Raw genomic sequence first — 19844 nt, forward strand, 5'->3', positions numbered from 1 at the left:
GCTATTGTGTGTGACAGATCTAGCTGGTGCATTTTTGTTGATGGGTCTAATAACCCACAAAGTGCAAGAACTTCAATATTGATATTCCACATTACTTTTCTTAATGGACTGCTCATCAAATTAATCTAAATATAAGTAAATTATTTCACTAATACATCCATTCGATATTGTTGGGGAAAAGGGGGATGGGGAGAAACAAGCTAGAAAGTTCAATTTTCAGATCTGAACTTTGAGTAAGGAGAAAATTATTAAATTAGTTAAAATGTGAGGTCTAATTGAAATGAAATATTTCATACTTTTAAATTTCACCTTTATTGCATTCCACAGAGAATACAAAAAGGATTCATTAGTTAGTCAAATTCTAGAAACAAAATGATGGCCACTGTGGAAAGTTTAAAGTTTTAATAAACACTCAATCAATTTGGCCAGAAATTGTTCTTTCTATAAACTTAAACTTGTGCAGGAAATATATTTTGACAGAGCAACATAAACAAACTATTTGTTGTACCACTGAGCTATACAACAGCAATAGTAACATACTCCAGATCTGTCTAAATTTGGGAACGGTGGCAACCAATGAAAACTGACCACGTGGCTCAGACTAAACACTAATCAATGTTATTTAAAGTCAAATTATAGACAGGAAAAAAAAAAATGGCCAGGTGAAAAATACTAATTTTCACCTGTGATACTATATTCTATTTTTTATCTTATTTTAAAGTTCAGAGTACCCAATTAATTTTTTTTTCAATTAAGGGACAATTTAGCGTGGCCAATCCACCTAACCTGCACATCTTTTGGGTTGTGGGAGCAAACACCGGGAGAATGTGCAAACTCCACACGGACAGTGACCCAGAGCCGGGATCAAACCTGGGACCTCGGCACCGTGTGGCTGCAGTGCTAACCAACTGCACCACCATGCTGCCCCATATTCTATCTTGCCACAGAAACCTCAGCATGGGACACAATCCGGGAACTTAAAGTAGTGGTAAAAGCTCATCATATTTATTTCCAGCCTGAACTGCCTCTAACTACAAAGTCCCCATGGGCTGACTCTCTCACTCTCCCAGAATTCATTCATATTGCTAATGTGATTAACAGATCGAATAATCAGGTCTACTTCCTTGCACAAAATTGCACACAATGTCTAAACAAGTAATCAAACCAATTTTGACCTGATACGAGATTGTCTTTGTGAGCAATCTATACCAGAGGTGGAATGCCCTTTGAAAATCCACCCCACATCAGACCATGAAGACCAGCTAATTCACAAAGCTCAACTCATTGTATTTAAAGCAATAAAGTAGAAATAATGTAACTTTCTGTCTTGCCTTAATTACTTTGATGTGAAACTAAACCATCCTAGACTCATTGTACCCAGTAGATGGGAAGCTAGTAATGCTAATGTAATTAGACTAGTGTTCCAGAGGCACAGGTGAATGCTCTGGGAATAAAAACAGAAATTGCTGGATAAACTCAGCAGGTCTGGCAGCATCTGTAGAGAGAGAGAGAAACAGTGTTCAAATGACCCTTCTACAGAACTAATGCTCTGGGGACATGGGTCCAAATCCAATTAATAAAAATTCTGGAATTGAAAGCTAGTCTCAGTAATGGTGACCATGAAACTATCATTGATTGTTGTAAAAACCCATGTAGTTCACTAATGTCATGAGGGAAGTAAATCTGCCGTCTTCACTGGTCTGGCCAACATGTGACTCCAGGCCCACAACAGTCTTAACTGTCCCTACAATGGCCTCGCAGGCCACATTGTTCAGGGGCGATTAGGAATGGGCAAGAAGTGCATCCCATGAAAGAATACATTTTTAAAAATTAGGTGCAGTTATTGTGGCCAGTCTAAAAGTTGGAATATGAATAGAATAGAGAGTTAATGTTTCCATTATGGTTTTTTTACTGCAGTTTTGTCATTTCCGTAGTGAAGACAAAGTTGTTATACTTAATACACTTTGTTGCTTCAGCTTTAACGGTTCCAATTAATCTAACTGTGTTATCCAATTTGTACGCCATTGGCCATCTGTTGCTAGCTGGAAATCAGATGTAAGTAATTGAATTTAGTAAAAAAAAAAGTAATGGTCATTGGGAATGTGGTTGTAATACTCCTATTTGCATTATGTATGCATGCATGGACGCTTTGTTATTGGTAAGACAAAAGTAAAATGTACAAGTGTTTACTGATCAGTGTGAGTGTTTTACATCTTTGGTAAAAATGAGGATAGGTATTTAAGTCAATATATATATGAAATACGCTGACCTCTCGTGGCATTAAACTATTTTCTACTAGAACTTGCACATCTGGTGTCATTGTAGCCACATGCTGTGACTAGTCAGTAATTTCTATTGGACAGCACTGAACTAGATAAATGATAAATTATTGGCCAGTTAGAATTATTACTTCCAATACAGAATCTGACATTTTTGCATCACCGTCACAAATTACCCAGTGTAAGAAATTTGTATTCTTGGCGCATTGTTCTTCCTCCATGACAATTGCAGTTATGCAGGAAAGGAGAGCATGCTTTTGAAGAATATCTTTAACTATTGAATTTCAGATTGAGATTCTGAGAGCAATCTTGAACCTTTGCGCATTGCTTCAATAAATCTTAAATTCAGAGACTTGGTCCTAAGTACTGCTTACTTAGTTAAAAGCTATAACTTTGGTTTCTCTCCAAAGAATTGTAGTGTGTCAGTTTTTCTTTCACAGCACTGAAACAACCCAAATTAAAGTCACAACTGAGCATGATGCATTCATTGTCCTTTCTTGGAATTCTTCACCCATTGCAACCTTTGAGACAATTGACATTTCCCCTTTCCAACAGGCCTCTCTGTTGCCCAACCTAGTGGACTTCCCACATCTGGTTCTGTTCTTGTCTACCCAGTCACGTCCAGGGAATCTCCTGGAATGGCTTCTCTTCTATCCCAAACCATAACCTCTGAAGTTACTCAAGGACTATCCTGGACCCTTTTCTTATTCTTATCTACATATTGCCCTGCAGCAACATGATATATATCGATGCCATCTTCGAAATGTACCTTTAATGACAAGTCTGGGCTGTCGTGCATCCTCCTTTGCTCTACTATTGGCGGCCATGCCTTCTGTCATTGAGCCACTGCTCTCTCAAAATTTTCCCCTGCATCTTTCCACCTCTTCAAATCTCTCATTTAAGATGCTCCTTAAAATCTACCTCTTTTACCAACCTTTTAGTCACCTATCCTAATATCTCCTTTAGCTTGATGTAAAGTTTTGTCTCACTACATTCCTGTAAAGTACTTTGGGATGTCTCACTACATTGATGAGACAAGTGAATTAATTATCTGAAAAAGAAGAATGTACAATGTTATGGGAAGAAGGGAAGGGTACGGCATTAAGGGAATTGTTCATTTGGAAAACAGGTGCTCTGATAATTCATAGAATCCCTACAGTTCAGAAGGGGGCCGTTTGGCCCATCGAGTCTGTACCAACCCTCAGAAAAAGCACCCCACGTAGTTATAATATGCGGTTAATCTTGTTTGTCAGATCAAATATGCATGCAGAGTCAAATGTACTTGGGCGATATAGGAAATAAGCAATTTTTTTCAATTATCTATAGAAAATTACCTAGTCTTCTACCTACATCTTGACCAAGATCAGGAAACAAAAGTACCTTATTTTCTGTAATATTTTACTTAAATATGGTAGTTGGATGAAGCAGAGCATTCATTTTTTTTAGCTATGGCCAATTTTCAAAGTGCATTGATAGAACTTGTGGACTTCTTTGTTTTCCTGAAGAATATGAAACTGGGAACACTCACTCATTCAGAAAAAAGCAGAAAACTAAATAAGCAGGTTTGTGGAGTGAATGAATTTGGAGAATTATGAAGTTGGCATATCTTGAAAACAACATGAATTAATAAAATTTAGATCAACACAGTACATTTTGGAAATTGGCTGCACGATACAATGATCGATGTAAAATGTTGATGCATATTCTTCAGATTGTGTTTTCAAAGGCTATTTTCCAGAGGTAAAAAAGGGAAGAGAGCATAGTATTTGCGGGAATTAGGTGTGATTCTACAGAACAGAAAGATCATAGTGTCTTTCAGCTAACATTGGCCCTGTATTCCTTGTCGGCAAGTCGGTTCACTAATAAAGATTCCTTTTGTGGAAATAATCTATTGAGTGTTCATTAAAAGATTTCTCTGTAGTATTTGGGTTGTGTTTATCCACCAGTGCAACCTATCTTTGACCAGAAGAAAATGTGGGTGCCATCTGTTTAAATATATTGTATGTGCAGTATTCTGTGGAACTTAACATTAAAATTCCACGGACGACTTATTGAATTTTAGCTGTTTTGATATCTCTTTAATGTTTAATCTTTCTGTAGACCTCAGTGGTTCTATGGCTGCCCCAGAGGTTAAACTTAATATGGATACTGATTCTGCAAAAGATGCCACAGCAACTGCATTCCTCAGGAAGAGGGGATATGGATGGCTTCTGGAAGTGGAGGATGATGATTCTGAGGATTCAAAACCACTCCTGTATGTTTAATTCCTTTTGGTAGTATATGTTTAATATAATGAATGTGTTCATAAGATAAATATTTAAATCTGGATATTAACGAGATCTGCATTGTGGGAGCACATTCACCATATATACTGAAGGGGTTCACTGCCATTTACTCAATGGTAAATAGGGATGAGTAATAAAATGTTCACATCCCAAGAATTACATTTTGTAAATTCCATTAATAAATTTGTAACTAACACCTATTTGGATTGAAACAGGAGTTTGCTGACCCAATGCAGTCCAATTATTAGCATTACTTATTAAATAATATTGAAATGAACCTCTAAAAGATATACAGAAGTTTAAAGTAGAAATTAGGCGCAAGGTGTAGACTTGTCTCAAGCCATAAACAGGGGGATATTATACTTAATGTACTGATTACTTTTTACTTCCAAAAAGTTGCACTTTCCCTTACACCTGTCCACAAGCAACCGTTATCTTCCTTGGTTTTGTTGACAAGGTGGCTGAAAGGGAGGAGGAGTGCTGTTTAATCAGATTTGTTTGTGCTTCAATTTGCGATCCTCTGAAGTTCTGGCCTAGGTCGATTTGAGTAAATTTCATACTGCTTGACGGATGTCCTGAATTGTCGTAGGTTGCCAAGATCATTGCTTCATTGTTCTGGCACTTGAATGTGTGATCTTGCGTTGAAAGTCACAGCCCGTTTAATATAACTTAGCAAATGTTTCCGTAAATTGAGTATTAACTAATGTAGATCGTTACTACAGTATTATGAAGCTGAAGGCGGCTTGAGATCCAGTTTCTAAATGCCTCCCCACGTATTCTGAAATTACTTAACCCAGCTCGAATTTTAAAAAACTCTTTTTAAACTTTTAAAAAAAATTTAGAGTACCCAATTATTTTTTCCAATTAAGGGGCAATTTAGCGTCGCCAATTGACCTATCCTGCATATCTTTGTGTTGCGGGGGTGAAACCCACGCAGACGCGGGGAGAACGTGCAAACTCCACATGGACAGTGACCCAGGGACGGGATTCGAACCCAGGCAGGTCCTGAGCGCCATAGCCAGCAATGCTAACTACTGTGCCACCGTGCTGCCCTTGTAATGTCAAATACTTAGACTATTTTTTCTTTGGTTCTTTGAGAATAAAGACACAATTAAAATAATGTGGTTAATCAATTTTTAAAAAAGGTCAGAGTAACTTCAAATTTCAAAGCAATGCAAAAAAAATCTGCTATAAATCTTTACGTACGACAGCCTTGATAAATACGTTTCCAATGGAGGTGGTGGCAGGTTTGAAATTTGATTTTAGTTGACAAATTAGAGATGTATCTGTTTTTTTCTTTTAAATTAATTTTCAGTGATGAATAATCGTAAAGTTATCCATTTGGAGACCGAACTCCATGTGCTCTTTGCTGAATTGGATGGTAGTCCTGTGAGTAAGTTCTTAATAGCAAACCTGCTTAGGCTTACTGTGTAGTCAGTTTACTCCCTCTTCCTTACTAAAGGCACTGATTCTGGTGAATGCTTTCATTACTGTCATACTTTGGTCATCTGCCTAACAGCCTGTCATCTCCATTTGTTTGCCTGTTACTATTCACATTATCATGTGAGAGTACCTTTAAGAAATGGATGTTTAAGCAATGTACCTTTTAAGAAATGGAGATGATCATATTACTGAAGTGATGTCAGGGGTGGGGGGAGCTGAGCTCACTTCTGCTTTTCTGAGTTTCAGTTTGAGAAGGCAGCTGGGAGTGTCTGTGTTTTGCTGTGAGCTGCAGGAAGAGACACAGAGTTGGTCTGTTGGTGTCTGCAAATCCAAAGACTATAAATATATTGAATGTAACCTCAAGTCTGTTTTTGAAGGTTTGAAGTCTTTTGGATGTTTAAAGGAACAGTTTGAAGGATTATTTAGTGTTGTAATCTTTTGGGGTTATCTTTGAAGTAATGGGTGTTAAGATATTCAATGTTTTTTTTAAAAGGTTGACTTGAGTTCATAGAATAAACATTGTTTTGTTTCAAAAACCATTTGTCCATAATTGCTGTATCACACCTGGAGAATACGCCATGTGCTTCCCACAGCACAATCTATTAAAAGTTGTTGGTCGGTTGAACTCCATGAAACACTTTGGGGTTCTGTAAACCCGGACCCATAACAATTGGGGGCTCGAGGGGGATAAAAGTCTATCTATTGGATTGGCTTAGTGAACTTAAAGACAGTGAGGGGTGAGCATATTGTGGTTGCTTTTCAGGTGTGGTATTTTAGTTTAAGTGGGGAGTGTGTTGTGGACAATGGTTCTTTCAGAGGCTCAGAAGTTTTTGGGGGTGGAGACGGTCACACTATCTTACGGACAGAGACTAAAAGCAGACTGTTAAATTTGGCAAAAACATTGCAGTTAACATTACCTGACAAAATGCGGAAAAGATGAGGTAATTATGGCGGTGGTTAAGCATTTAAAGTTGCCTGAGATAAAATTTGATTCATTGGAAATGGCAAAAGTTCAGTTGCAAATTAAACAAATGGAACATGAGAGAGAATTAAAGCAGCTTGAATACAAAAGAGGTAGAGAGGAAAAAGAGAGAGAGGAAAAAGAAAAGGAGAGAGAAGAAAGGAGAAAAGAAAGAATAGCCCTAGCAGAACAAAAAGAAAGAGAAAGGGAGATACAGATCAGGGAAAAAGATAAAGAGAGAGTTTGAACTTCAGAAAATGGCCATGAAACATGACAATCAGTTAAAATTGGCAGATGTAAAGGGAAACGTACAGTTGGATGATAGTGATGAGGATAGTGAGAAAGAGCGGCGTAGTTGAAGGCTTGGTGAGAATCTATTTAAATATGTCCAAGCATTGCCAAGGTTTGACGAGGAGGAGGTAGAAGCCTTTTTCATTTCATTTGAGAAGGTAGCTAAACAAATGAAATGGCCACAGGCCATGAATTACTGATTCAAACAAAGCTGGTAGGTAGAGCCAGTGAAGTGTTTGCGTCACTGCCGTAGGAGATATCTGGAACGTATGAGGAGGTGAAAAAATCCATCGTAGGTGCATATGAACTAATGCCTGAAGCCTACAGACAAAGGTTTAGAAATTTAAGGAAAGAATTTGGTCAAACATACATGGAGTTTGAAAGGCTCAAACAGAGTAATTTTGATAGGTGGATAAAGGCTTTGAAAATAGACCAAATGTATGAAGCTCTCCGAGAAATTATAATTTTGGAGGAGTTTAAAAATTCAATTCCTGATGTAGTGAGAACTCATGTGGAAGAGCAGAGGGTTAAAACTGCGAGATTAGCAGCAGAAATGGCAGATGATTATGAATTAGTTCATAAATCAAGGCTTGGTTTCCGACATCAGTTTCAGCCGGTGAGGGATAGAAACTAGGGACATGAGAAATACTCAAGTGGTAAAGGTAAAGGTGATCTATGGGAGATAATAAAGAGAGTGTACCTCAGATTAAAAAAGAGACCCGGGAGGGTGGAAAAGAGATGAAAAGTTCCAAATGTTTTCACTGTAATAAACTAGGCCATGTAAAGTGGTTGAAGAAAAGCACTGGGAAGGCTGAAGTGGTAAAACAGTATAACACAGTGGGGTTTGTTAAGAGTGGTAAAGGAAAGCCCAAGTGAAGCGAAGGAAGTGCAAAAGATTGGGAGGGTTTAAACTAGTTCAGGGGATTGGGAGCCTGAATTGTAGCTCCAGGATACAGGAGGTTGCGAGTAGTGAGGTCATGAGTACGGTTACAAAGTTGCAGGAGTGTGCAGGCAGGAAGGTGGTTTAAGGTGTGTCTACTTCAATGCCAGGAGCATCCGGAATAAGGTGGGTGAACTTGCGGCATGGGTTGGTACCTGGGACTTCGATGTTGTGGCCATTTCGGAGACATGGATAGAGCAGGGGCAGGAATGGTTGTTGCAGGTGCCGGGGTTTAGATACTTCAGTAAGCTCAGGGAAGGTGGTTAAAGAGGGGGAGGGGTGGCATTGTTAGTCAAGGACAGTATTACGGTGGCGGAAAGGACGTTTGATGAGGACTCGTTTACTGAGGTAGTATGGGCTAAGGTTAGAAACAGGAAAGGAGAGGTCACCCTGTTGGGGGTTTTCTACAGGCCTCCGAAAAGTTCCAGAGATGTAGAAGACAGGATTGCAAAGATGATTCTGGATAGGAGCGAAAGTAACAGGGTAGTTGTTATGGGGGACTTTAATTTTCCAAACATTGACTGGAAAAGCTACAGTTCGAATACTTTAGATGGGCCTGTTTTTGTCCAATGTGTGCAGGAGGGTTTCCTGACAGAGTATGTAGATAGGCCAACGAGAGGCAAAGCCATATTGGATTTGGGTAATGAACCAGGACAGGTGTTAGATTTGGAGGTAGGTGAGCACTTTGGTGATAGTGACCACAATTCGATTACGTTTACTTTAGTGATGGAAAGGGATAGGTATATACCGCAGGGCAAGAGTTATATCTGGAGGAAAGGCAATTATGATGCGATGAGGCAAGACTTAGGATGCATTGGATGGAGAGGAAAACTGCAGGGGATGGGCACAATGGAAATGTGGAGCTTGTTCAAGGAACAGCTACTGCGTGTCCTTGATAAGTATGTACCTGTCAGGCAGGGAGGAAGTGGTTGAGCGAGGGAACCGTGGTTTACTAAAGCAGTTGAAACACTTGTCAAGAGGAAGAAGGAGGCTTATGTAAAGATGAGACGTGAAGGTTCAGTTAGGGCGCTCGAGAGTTGCAAGTTAGCTAGGAAGGACCTAAAGAGAGAGCTAAGAAGAGCCAGGAGGGGACATGAGAAGTCTTTGGCAGGTAGGATTAAGGATAACCCTAAAGCTTTCTATAGATATGTCAGGAATTAAAGAATGACTAGGGTAAGAGCCGGGCCAGTCAAGGACAGTCGTGGGAAGTTGTGCGTGGAGTCCGAGGAGATAGGAGAGGTGCTAAATGAATATATTTTGTCAGTATTCACACAGGAAAAAGATAGTGTTGTCGAGGAGAATACTGAGATACAGGCTACTAGGCTAGAAGGGCTTGAGGTACATGAGGAGGTGTTAGCAATTCTGGAAAGTGTGAAAATAGATAAGTCCCCTGGGCCGGATGGGACTTATCCTAGGATTCTCTGGGAACCTAGGGAGGAGATTGCTGAGCCTTTGGCTTTGATCTTTAAGTCATCTTTGTCTACAGGAATAGTGCCAGAAGACTGGAGGATAGCAAATGTTGTCCCCTTGTTCAAGAAGGGGAGTAGAGACAACCCAGTAACTATAGACCAGTGAGCCTTACTTCTGTTGTGGGCAACGTCTTGGAAAGGTTTATAAGAAATAGGATGTATAATCATCTGGAAAGGAATAATTTGATTAGAGATAGTCAACGTGGTTTTGTGAAGGGTAGGTTGTGCCTCACAAATGTTATTGAGTTCTTTGAGAAGGTGACCAAGCAGGTGGATGAGGGTAAAGCAGTTGATGTGCTGTATATGGATTTCAGTAAAGCGTTTGATAAGGTTCCCCATGGTAGGCTATTGCAGAAAATACGGAGGCATGGGATTCAGGGTGATTTAGCAGTTTGGTTCAGAAATTGGCTAACTGGAAGAAGAGAAAGGGTGGTGGTTGATGGGAAATGTTCAGTCTGGAGTCCAGTTACTAGTGGTGTACCACAAGGATCTGTTTTGGGGCCACTGCTGTTTGTCAATTTATTAATGACCTGGAGGAGGGCGTAGAAGGAGGGGTGAGTAAATTTGCAGATAACACTAAAGTTGGTGGAGTTGTGGACAGTGCGGAAGGATGTTACAAGTTACAGAAGGACATAGATAAGCTGCAGCGCTGGGCTGAGAGGTGGCAAATGGAGTTTAATGCAGAAAAGTGTGAAGTGATTCATTTTGGAAGGAATAACAGGAAGACAGAGTACTGGGCTAATGGTAAGATTCTTGGTTGTGTGAATGAGCAAAGAGATCTCGGTGTCCATGTACATAGATCCCTGAAAGTTGCCACCCAGGTTGAGAGGGTTGTTAAGAAGGCGTACGGTGTGTTAGCTTTTATTGGTAGAGGGATTGAGTTTCGGAGCAATGAGGTCATGTTGCAGCTGTACAAAACTCTGGTGCGGCCGCATTTGGAGTATTGCGTGCAATTCTGGTCGCCGCATTATAGGAAGGATGTGGAAGCATTGGAAAGTGTGCAGAGGAGATTTATAAGAATATTGCCTGGTATGGAGGGAAGATCTTATGAGGAAAGGCTGAGGGACTTGAGGCTGTTTTCATTAGAGAGAAGAAGGTTAAGAGGTGACTTAATTGAGGCATACAAGGTGATCAGAGGATTGGATAGGGTGGACAGTGAGAGCCTTTTTCCTCAGATGGTGATGTCTAGCACGAGGGGACATAGCTTTAAATTGAGGGGAGATAGATATAAGACAGATGTCAGCGGTAGGTTCTTTACTCGGAGAGTAGTAAGGGCGTGGAATGCCCTGCCTGCAACAGTAGTGGACTCGCCAACACTAAGGGAATTCAAATGGTCATTGGATAGACATATGGACGATAAGGGAATAATGTAGATGGGCTTTAAAGTGGTTTCACAGGTCGGCGCAACATCGATGGCCGAAGGGCCTGTACTGCACTGTTATGTTCTATTGTACAGCCTGATCAAGAAGTGATTGATAAGAAGGTGCCAGATCTCTTTAAAGAATTTACTTGTGTGGGTAATGTTTACTCGTGTATCAGGAGGAGGAGGTAAAGAAGTCACAGTTTTAAGAGATACAGGAGCTAGTCAATCTTTAATGGTAAGAGATGAGGAATTATGTAGTTTGGGAAGAATGTTGCCAGAGAAGGTGGTAATATGTGGAATTCAGGGTGAGAGGAGTAGCGTTAACATTAAAAAATAATGTTTTTTGTGAGAAAATGATGGAGACCTGTACATATGCAGGCGGATGAAAAGTGGGCAGAAGTTCATCAAGTAGTATTGCCGGTAGGGTATAGAAAGGAGGTGCTGTGAGTGGCACATGAGGTACCAGTGGGAGGTCATTTGGGGATAAGGAAAACTCAAACTAAAATCCAGAAACATTTTTATTGGCCTGGACTACATAAAGATGTAGTTAGATTTTGTCAATCATGTCACACATGTCAAGTGATAGGGAAACTTCAAGCAGTGATAAAACCAGCGCCCTTAATACCCATTCCAGCATTTGAGGAACCTTTTACAAGGGTCCTAATTGATTGTGTAGGACCGCTTTCTAAAACAAAAAGTGGGAATCAATATCTTTTGACTATAATGGATGTGTCTACTAGGTTTACAGAGGCCATTCCAGTACGTAATATTACAGCTAAAAGATTGTGGGGGAGTAACTTAAATTCTTTACTAGATATGGACTACCCATAGAAATTCAAAGCGGATCAAGGATCAAATTTTACCTCGAGGTTATTAAAAGAAGTTCTGGATAGCTTAGGAATAAACCAATTTAAATCAACTGCCTACCATCCAGAATCGCAGGGAGCGTTAGAAAGATGGCATCAGACAACAAAGACAATGTTGAGGGGACTTCCGGGTGCGGCGATGACCAGCTAAGTCGCACGTTTCGGCAGCTCCCGGTGGAAAGGACTTTTGGGCTCGTAATAGGAGCCCCATTTTAACGGCTATTTTAACGGCTAAAAACACGGTGCGGTAAACCAGAAGGGAATCCCCCCTGGACACGGATGGAAAAAGGAGAGGAAAGTGGCCGGATTGCGGTGGATCCTCTAGAGCAGCGGCCAGGAAGGCAGGCACAAAGCAAGATGGCGTCGGAAGGAGGCAGTTTAATATGGGGCCCTGACCAACAAGAGTTCCTGCGGCGTTGCGTGGAAGAACTTAAAAAGGAGATGAAGAAGGAGCTGTTGGCCCCGATATTACAGGCGATTGAAGGGCTAAAGGAGGAGCAAAAGACCCAGGAGCAGGAGCTTTGGGTCGTGAAGGCAAAGGCTGCTGAGAATGAGGACGACATACAGGGCCTGGTGGTGAAGACAGAGATGCACGAGGCACAACACAAAAGGTGTGTGGAAAGGCTGGAGGTGCTGGAGAATAATGCGAGGAGGAAGAATTTAAGGATTCTTGGTCTTCCCGAAGGTGCAGAAGGGGCGGACGTCGGGGCATATGTGAGCACGATGCTGCACTCGTTAATGGGATCGGAGGCCCCGACGGGCCCGTTGGAGGTGGAGGGAGCCTATCGAGTTATGGCGCGAAGACCGAGGGCTGGAGAAATTCCTCGAGCCATAGTGGTGAGATTTCTCCGAAATAAGGACAGAGAGATGGTCCTCAGATGGGCAAAGAAAATTCGGAGCAGTAGGTGGGAGAACGCGGTGATCCGCGTATATCAAGATTGGAGTGCGGAGGTGGCGAGATGGAGGGCAAGCTTTAATCGGGCCAAGGCGGTGCTGCACAAAAGGAAGGTTAAATTTGGAATGCTGCAGCCGGCAAGACTGTGGGTCACACATCAAGGGAAATGCCACTACTTTGAAACGGCAGAAGAGGCGTGGACATTTATTGTCGAGGAGAAACTGGAATAAGCGGGCTAGAAAAAGAACGTTTGGGACAAACGTGGGGCGAATATGTGGGGTGAAGAGGGGGAAAAGGGGGAAGAGATGATTTCCCAAGTTGTTAATCCTGCGACCCTGTAACTTTTCTCTCTTCCCCATGTCGTGGGGGAGGGAGGATGAGGAGCTGGGGGTGCCGGCCATTGGGGGCGGGGCCAAATGGGAAGCGCGGGCTTTGTTCCCGCGCTATGGTAATCATGGCGGGAACAGGGAAGCAGGAAGGAGGGGGCCTCGCACAGTGGGAGCCGAGGCCACGGGGGGAAGTCGAGGTCGGCCAGAGTTTGCTGACTTCTGGGAGCAACATGGGGGGTGCAATTACGCTAGTGAGGGATCTAGCGGGGGGGGGGGGGGGGGGTTGCTGCTGCTGGGGAGAAGGGGGAGCTGGTATGGGGTGGGGTGGTCGGGGCGGGAGGGCGCCGTTGGGGGGACATACGGCTACGTGGGAACTGGGTGAGGAGCTGGATTGAAAAAGGAGATGGCTAGTCGACAGGGGGGGGTAAAGAGCCCCCCAACCCGGCTGATCACGTGGAATGTGAGAGGGCTGAATGGGCCGATAAAGAGGGCACGGGTACTCGCACACCTAAAGAAACTTAAGGCAGATGTGGTTATGCTGCAGGAGACGCATCTGAAACTGATAGACCAGGTCAGACTATGCAAAGGATAGGTGGGGCAGGTGTTTCATTCGGGACTAGACGCAAAAAACAGTGGGGTTGCTATACTAGTGGGGAAGCGGGCAATGTTTGAGGCAAAGACCATAGTGGCGGATAGTGGGGGCAGATATGTGATGGTGAGTGGCAATTGCAAGGGGAGGCGGTGGTCTTGGTGAACGTATATGCCCCGAACTGGGATGATGCCAACTTTATGAGGCATTTGTTAGGACGTATCCCGGACCTTAGAGGTGGGGAAGTTGGTAATGGGTGGAGATTTTAATACGGTGCTGGACCCAGGGCTGGACAGATCGAGGTCCAGGACCGGAACTAGGCCGGCTGCAGCTAGGGTGCTTAAGGACTTTATGGAGCAGATGGGAGGAGTAGACCCCTGGAGATTTAGTAGACCTAGGAGTAAGGAGTTTTCGTTTTTCTCCTATGTCCACAAAGTTTATTCACGGATAGACTTTTCTGTTTTGGGAAGGGCACTGATCCCGAAGGTGACGGGGACGGAGTACACGGCTATAGCAATTTCGGATCACACTCCACATTGGGTGGACCTGGAGATAGGGGAAGAAAAAGAACCACGTCCACCCTGGAAAATGGACATGGGATTAATGGCAGATGAGGGTGTGTGTTTAAGGGTGAGGGGGTGTATTGAAAGGTACTTGGAACTCAATGATAAAGGGGAGGTTCAGGTGGGAGTGGTCTGTGAGGCGCTGAAGGCAGTAGTTAGAGGGGAGCTGATATCTATTAGGGCACATAAAGGAAAGCAGGAGGGTAGGGAAAGGGAGCGGTTGTTGAAAGAACTTCTGAGGGTGGACAGACAATATGCGGAGGCACCGGAGGAGGGACTGTACAGGGAAAGGCAAAGGCTACATGTAGAATTTGACTTGTTGACTACGGGTAATGCAGAGGCACAATGGAGGAAGGCACAGGGTGTACAGTACGAATGTGGGGAGAAGGCGAGCAGGTTGCTGGCCCACCAACTGAGTAAAAGGGGAGCAGCGAGGGAGATAGGGGGGGGGTGAGAGATGAGGGAGAGATGGAGCGGAGAGAGTGACTGGAGTGTTCAAGGCATTTTATGAAAGATTATATGAAGCTCAGCCTCCGGATGGGAAGGAGAGAATGATGTGCTTTCTGGATCAGCTGGAATTTCCTAAGGTGGAGGAGCAGGAGAGGGCGGGACTGGGAGCACAGATTGAGACGGAGGAAATAGTGAAAGGGATTGGGAGCATGCAGGCGGGGAAGGCCCCGGGACCAGACGGATTCCCAGTTGAATTCTATAGGAGATATGTGGACTTGCTGGCCCCGCTGCTGATGAGAACCTTTAATGAGGCGAGGGAAAGGGGGCAGCTGCCCCCGACTATGTCAGAGGCAACGATATCGCTCCTCCTAAAGAAGAAAAAAGACCCGCTGCAATGCGGGTCCTATAGGCCTATTTCCCTCCTGAATGTGGGCGCTAAGATTCTGGCCAAGGTAATGGCAACGAGGATAGAGGATTGTGTCCCGGGGGTGGTTCATGAGGACCAAACTGGGTTTGTGAAGGGGAGACAGCTGAATACAAATATACGGAGGCTGCTAGGGGTAATGATGATGCCCCCACCAGACGGGGAAGCGAAGATAGTGGTGGCGATGGATGCCGAGAAAGCATTTGATAGAGTGGAGTGGGATTATTTGTGGGAGGTGCTGAGGAGATTTGGCTTTGGAGATGGGTATATCAGATGGGTACAGTTGCTGTATAGGGCCCCGATGGCGAGCGTGGTCACGAATGGACAGGGGTCTGCTTATTTTCGGCTCCATAGAGGGACGAGGCAGGGATGTCCTCTGTCCCCGTTATTGTTTGCACTGGCGATTGAGCCCCTGGCCATAGCATTGAGGGGTTCCAGGAAGTGGAGGGGAGTACTCAGGGGAGGAGAAGAACACCGGGTATCTCTGTATGCGGATGATTTGTTGCTATATGTGGCGGACCCGGCGGAGGGGATGCCAGAGATAATGCGGATACTTGGGGAGTTTGGGGATTTTTCAGGGTATAAATTGAACATGGGGAAAAGTGAGTTGTTTGTGGTGCATCCAGGGGAGCAGAGCAGAGAAATAGAGGATTTACCGTTGAGGAAGGTAACAAGGGACTTTTTCGGTACTTGGGGATCCAGATAGCCAAGAATTGGGGTACTTTACACAGGCTTAATTTAACGCGGTTGGTGGAACAGATGGAGGAGGACTTTAAGAGATGTGACATGGTGTCCCTGTCATTGGCAGGTAGGGTGCAGGCGGTTAAAATGGTGGCCATCCCGAGATTCCTTTTTGTGTTTCAGTGCTTCCCGGTGGTGGTCACGAAGGCTTTTTTCAAAAGAATCGAGAAGAGTATTATGGGTTTTGTGTGGGCCGGGAAGACCCCGAGAGTGAGGAGGGGATTTTTGCAGCGTAGTAGGGACAGGGGGGGCTGGCACTACCGAGCCTAAGTGAGTACTACTGGGCCGCCAATATTTCAATGGTGTGTAAGTGGATGGGAGAAGAGGAGGGAGCGGCGTGGAAGAGATTGGAGAGGGCGTCCTGCAGGGGGACTAGCCTACAAGCTATGGTGACAGCGCCGTTGCCGTTCTCACCGAAGAAATACACCACAAGCCCGGTGGTGGTGGCTACATTGAAAATTTGGGGGCAGTGGTGACGGCATAGGGGAAAGACGGGAGCCTCGGTGCGGCCCCCGATAAGAAATAACCATAGGTTTGTTCCGGGGAGAATGGATGGGGGATTTGGAGCATGGCAAATAGCAGGGGTAGCACAATTGAGAGATCTGTTCGTGGATGGGACGTTTGCGAGTCTGGGAGCGCTGACGGAAAAATATGGGTTGCCCCAAGGGAATGCATTTCGGTATATGCAACTGAGGGCCTTTGCGAGGCAACAGGTGAGCGAATTCCCGCAGCTCCCGATGCAGGAGGTGCAGGATAGAGTGATCTCAGAGACATGGGTGGGGGATGGTAAGGTGTCGGACATATATAGGGAAATGAGGGACGAGGGGGAGATCATGGTAGATGAGCTGAAAGGGAAATGGGAAGAAGAGCTGGGGGAGGAGATTGAGGATGCTGATGCCCTAAGTAGGGTAAACTCATCGTCCTCGTGTGCCAGGCTTAGCCTGATACAATTTAAGGTGTTACACAGGGCGCATATGACTAGAGCGCAGCTCAGTAAATTTTTTGGGGTGGAGGATAGGTGTGCGAGATGCTCAAGAAGCCCAGCGAATCACACCCACATGTTCTGGTCATGCCCGGCACTACAAGGGTTTTGGGTGGGGGTGGCAAAGGTGCTTTCGAAGGTGGTGGGGGTCCAGGTCGAACCAAGCTGGGGGTTGGCTATATTTGGGGTTGCAGAAGAGCCGGGAGTGCAGGAGGCGAGAGAGGCTGATGTTTTGGCCTTTGCGTCCCTAGTAGCCCGGCGCAGGATATTGTTAATGTGGAAGGAAGCCAAACCCCCGGGTGTGGAGACCTGGATAAACGACATGGCAGGGTTTATAAAGTTAGAACGGATTAAGTTTGTACTAAGGGGTTCGGCTCAAGGGTTCACCAGGCGGTGGCAACCGTTCATCGACTACCTCACAGAAAGATAGAGGGAATGGAAAAGAAGAAGACAACAGCAGCAACCCAGGGGGGAGGGGGAGGGGGGGGGGGAGGAATTGGACGGACTCTCAGGGATGTTATTGTATATGTATAGGCACTTATTTTAGGTAATGTATATTGGACTGTTGGATTGTATCTTTGGAGAGTATTTATTTTTGACAAGGCAGTTGCCATTTAGTTTGGTTTTTGTTTCTGTTCATATATTATTTATTTATTTGTTTAAAACTGGCCACTGTTATTTATATTGCTTTATTGTTGTTTAAAAGAAACACTACGTACTGTTATGTTTGGCCAAAAAATCTTGAATAAAATATATTTTTTTAAATTTAAAAAAAGACTATGTTGAGGGCTTATTGTCAAGATTATCCAGAGGATTGGGATAAAGGAATTCCATTCGTACGGTTTGCAATTAGGGATGCACCTAATGAGTCAACAAAATGTAGTCCTTTTGAACTAATCTTTGGTCATGAGGTAAGAGGATCATTTAAATTGATTAAAGAAAAATTGGTGGGTGAGAAATCGGAAGTTACACTATTGGAACGATTTAATAGAGCAGGTGAATTGGCTAGACAAAGAACAAAGAACAAAGAACAAAGAAATGTACAGCACAGGAACAGGCCCTTCGGCCCTCCAAGCCCGTGCCGACCATACTGCCCGACTAAACTACAATCTTCTACACTTCCTGGGTCCGTATCCTTCTATTCCCATCCTATTCATATATTTGTCAAGATGCCCCTTAAATGTCCCTATCGTCCCTGCCTCCACTACCTCCTCCGGTAGTGAGTTCCAGGCACCCACTACCCTCTGCGTAAAAAACTTGCCTCGTACATCTACTCTAAACTTTGCCCCTCTCACCTTAAACCTATGCCCCCTAGTAATTGACCCCTCTACCCTGGGGAAAAGCCTCTGACTATCCACTCTGTCTATGCCCCTCATAATTTTGTATACCTCTATCAGGTCGCCCCTCAACCTCCTTCGTTCCAGTGAGAACAAACCGAGTTTATTCAATCGCTCCTCATAGCTTATGCCCTCCATACCAGGCAACATTCTGGTAAATCTCTTCTGCACCCTCTCTAAAGCCTCCACATCCTTCTGGTAGTGTGGCGACCAGAATTGAACACTATACTCCAAGTGTGGCCTAACTAAGGTTCTATACAGCTGCAACATGACTTGCCAATTCTTATACTCAATGCCCCGGCCAATGAAGGCAAGCATGCCGTATGCCTTCTTGACTACCTTCTCCACCTGTGTAGCCCCTTTCAGTGATCTGTGGACCTGTACTCCTAGATCTCTTTGACTTTCAATACTCTTGAGGGTTCTACCATTCACTGTATATTCCCTACCTGCATTAGCCCTTCCAAAATGCATTACCTCACATTTGTCCAGGTTAAACTCCATCTGCCATCTCTCCGCCCAAGTCTCCAGACAATCTAAATCCTGCTGTATCCTCAGACAGTCCTCATCGCTATCCGCAATTCCACCAACCTTTGTGTCGTCTGCAAACTTACTAATCAGACCAGTTACATTTTCCTCCAAATCATTTATATATACTACAAAGAGCAAAGGTCCCAGCACTGATCCCTGTGGAACACCACTGGTCACAGCCCTCCAATTAGAAAAGCATCCCTCCATTGCTACCCTCTGCCTTCTATGGCCTAGCCAGTTCTGTATCCACCTTGCCAGTTCACCCCTGATCCCGTGTGACTTCAACATTTGAAAGTTGCACAAAATGTGATGAAACGGGTAGCGGAGAAGAAACCCAAAGTTCGTAGTTTTACCAGTGGAGATAAAATTTTAGTGTTGTTACCAGTGGTAGGTGAACGTTAAAAAGCAAGGTTTTGTGGACCTTATCAGATTGAAAGGAAATTAAGTGCGGTGAATTATGTGGTAAAAACACCAGATAGAAGGAAGACTCACCGAGTGTGTCATGTGAATATGCTTAAAAGGTACTTTGAAAGGGAAGGAGAGAAAAAGGAGGTTTTAATGATTCTAACTCAAAGTGATGAACCAAATCCAGATGACTGTGAATTTGACATACCTCAAATTAAATTGGAAAATGAGGATGTTCTTAAAAATTGGGATAAATTGTTGAGTTATCTTCCAGAGGAAAAACAAACTGACCTGAAAGAGTTATTGATATCACACGGGCAGGTTTGTGGAGATAAATTGGGAAGTACTAAAATGGCTATACATGATGTAGATGTGGGAAATGCTGTTCCTATCAAACAACATCCATATCGACTTAATCCTTTAAGATTGGCACAGGTTAACAAAGAGATTGAGAGTATGCTTAGAAATGGCATAATTGAAGTGGGCTGCAGCCAATGGAGCTCACCCATAGTGATGGTACCTAAACCAGATGGTACCCAACGGTTGTGTGTGGGCTATAGAAAGGTGAATGCAGTTGCAAGAACGGACTCTTATCCTATCCCACGTTTGGAGGATTGCATTGAGAAAGTGGGACAATCCGCTTTTATTTCTAAATTGGATTTACTTAAAGGTTACTGGCAGGTACCTTTATCCGAAAGGATGAA

General features: G+C 43.8%; 1 protein-coding gene across 1 annotated transcript in view; it reads left to right on the forward strand.

Moving 5' to 3' along the window:
• Nucleotides 1–19844, forward strand: part of yipf4 (Yip1 domain family, member 4) — a 34628-nt gene that overhangs the window by 6786 nt on the left and 7998 nt on the right. The window contains exon 2 of the mRNA XM_072512188.1: nucleotides 4380–4533. Within this exon, the coding sequence (XP_072368289.1) occupies nucleotides 4380–4533 (154 nt within the window). The remainder of the gene's footprint in view (nucleotides 1–4379; nucleotides 4534–19844) is intronic.

This window comes from Scyliorhinus torazame, chromosome 1 (assembly GCF_047496885.1).
Source record: "Scyliorhinus torazame isolate Kashiwa2021f chromosome 1, sScyTor2.1, whole genome shotgun sequence".
In the NCBI taxonomy this organism is placed as follows: domain Eukaryota; kingdom Metazoa; phylum Chordata; class Chondrichthyes; order Carcharhiniformes; family Scyliorhinidae; genus Scyliorhinus; species Scyliorhinus torazame.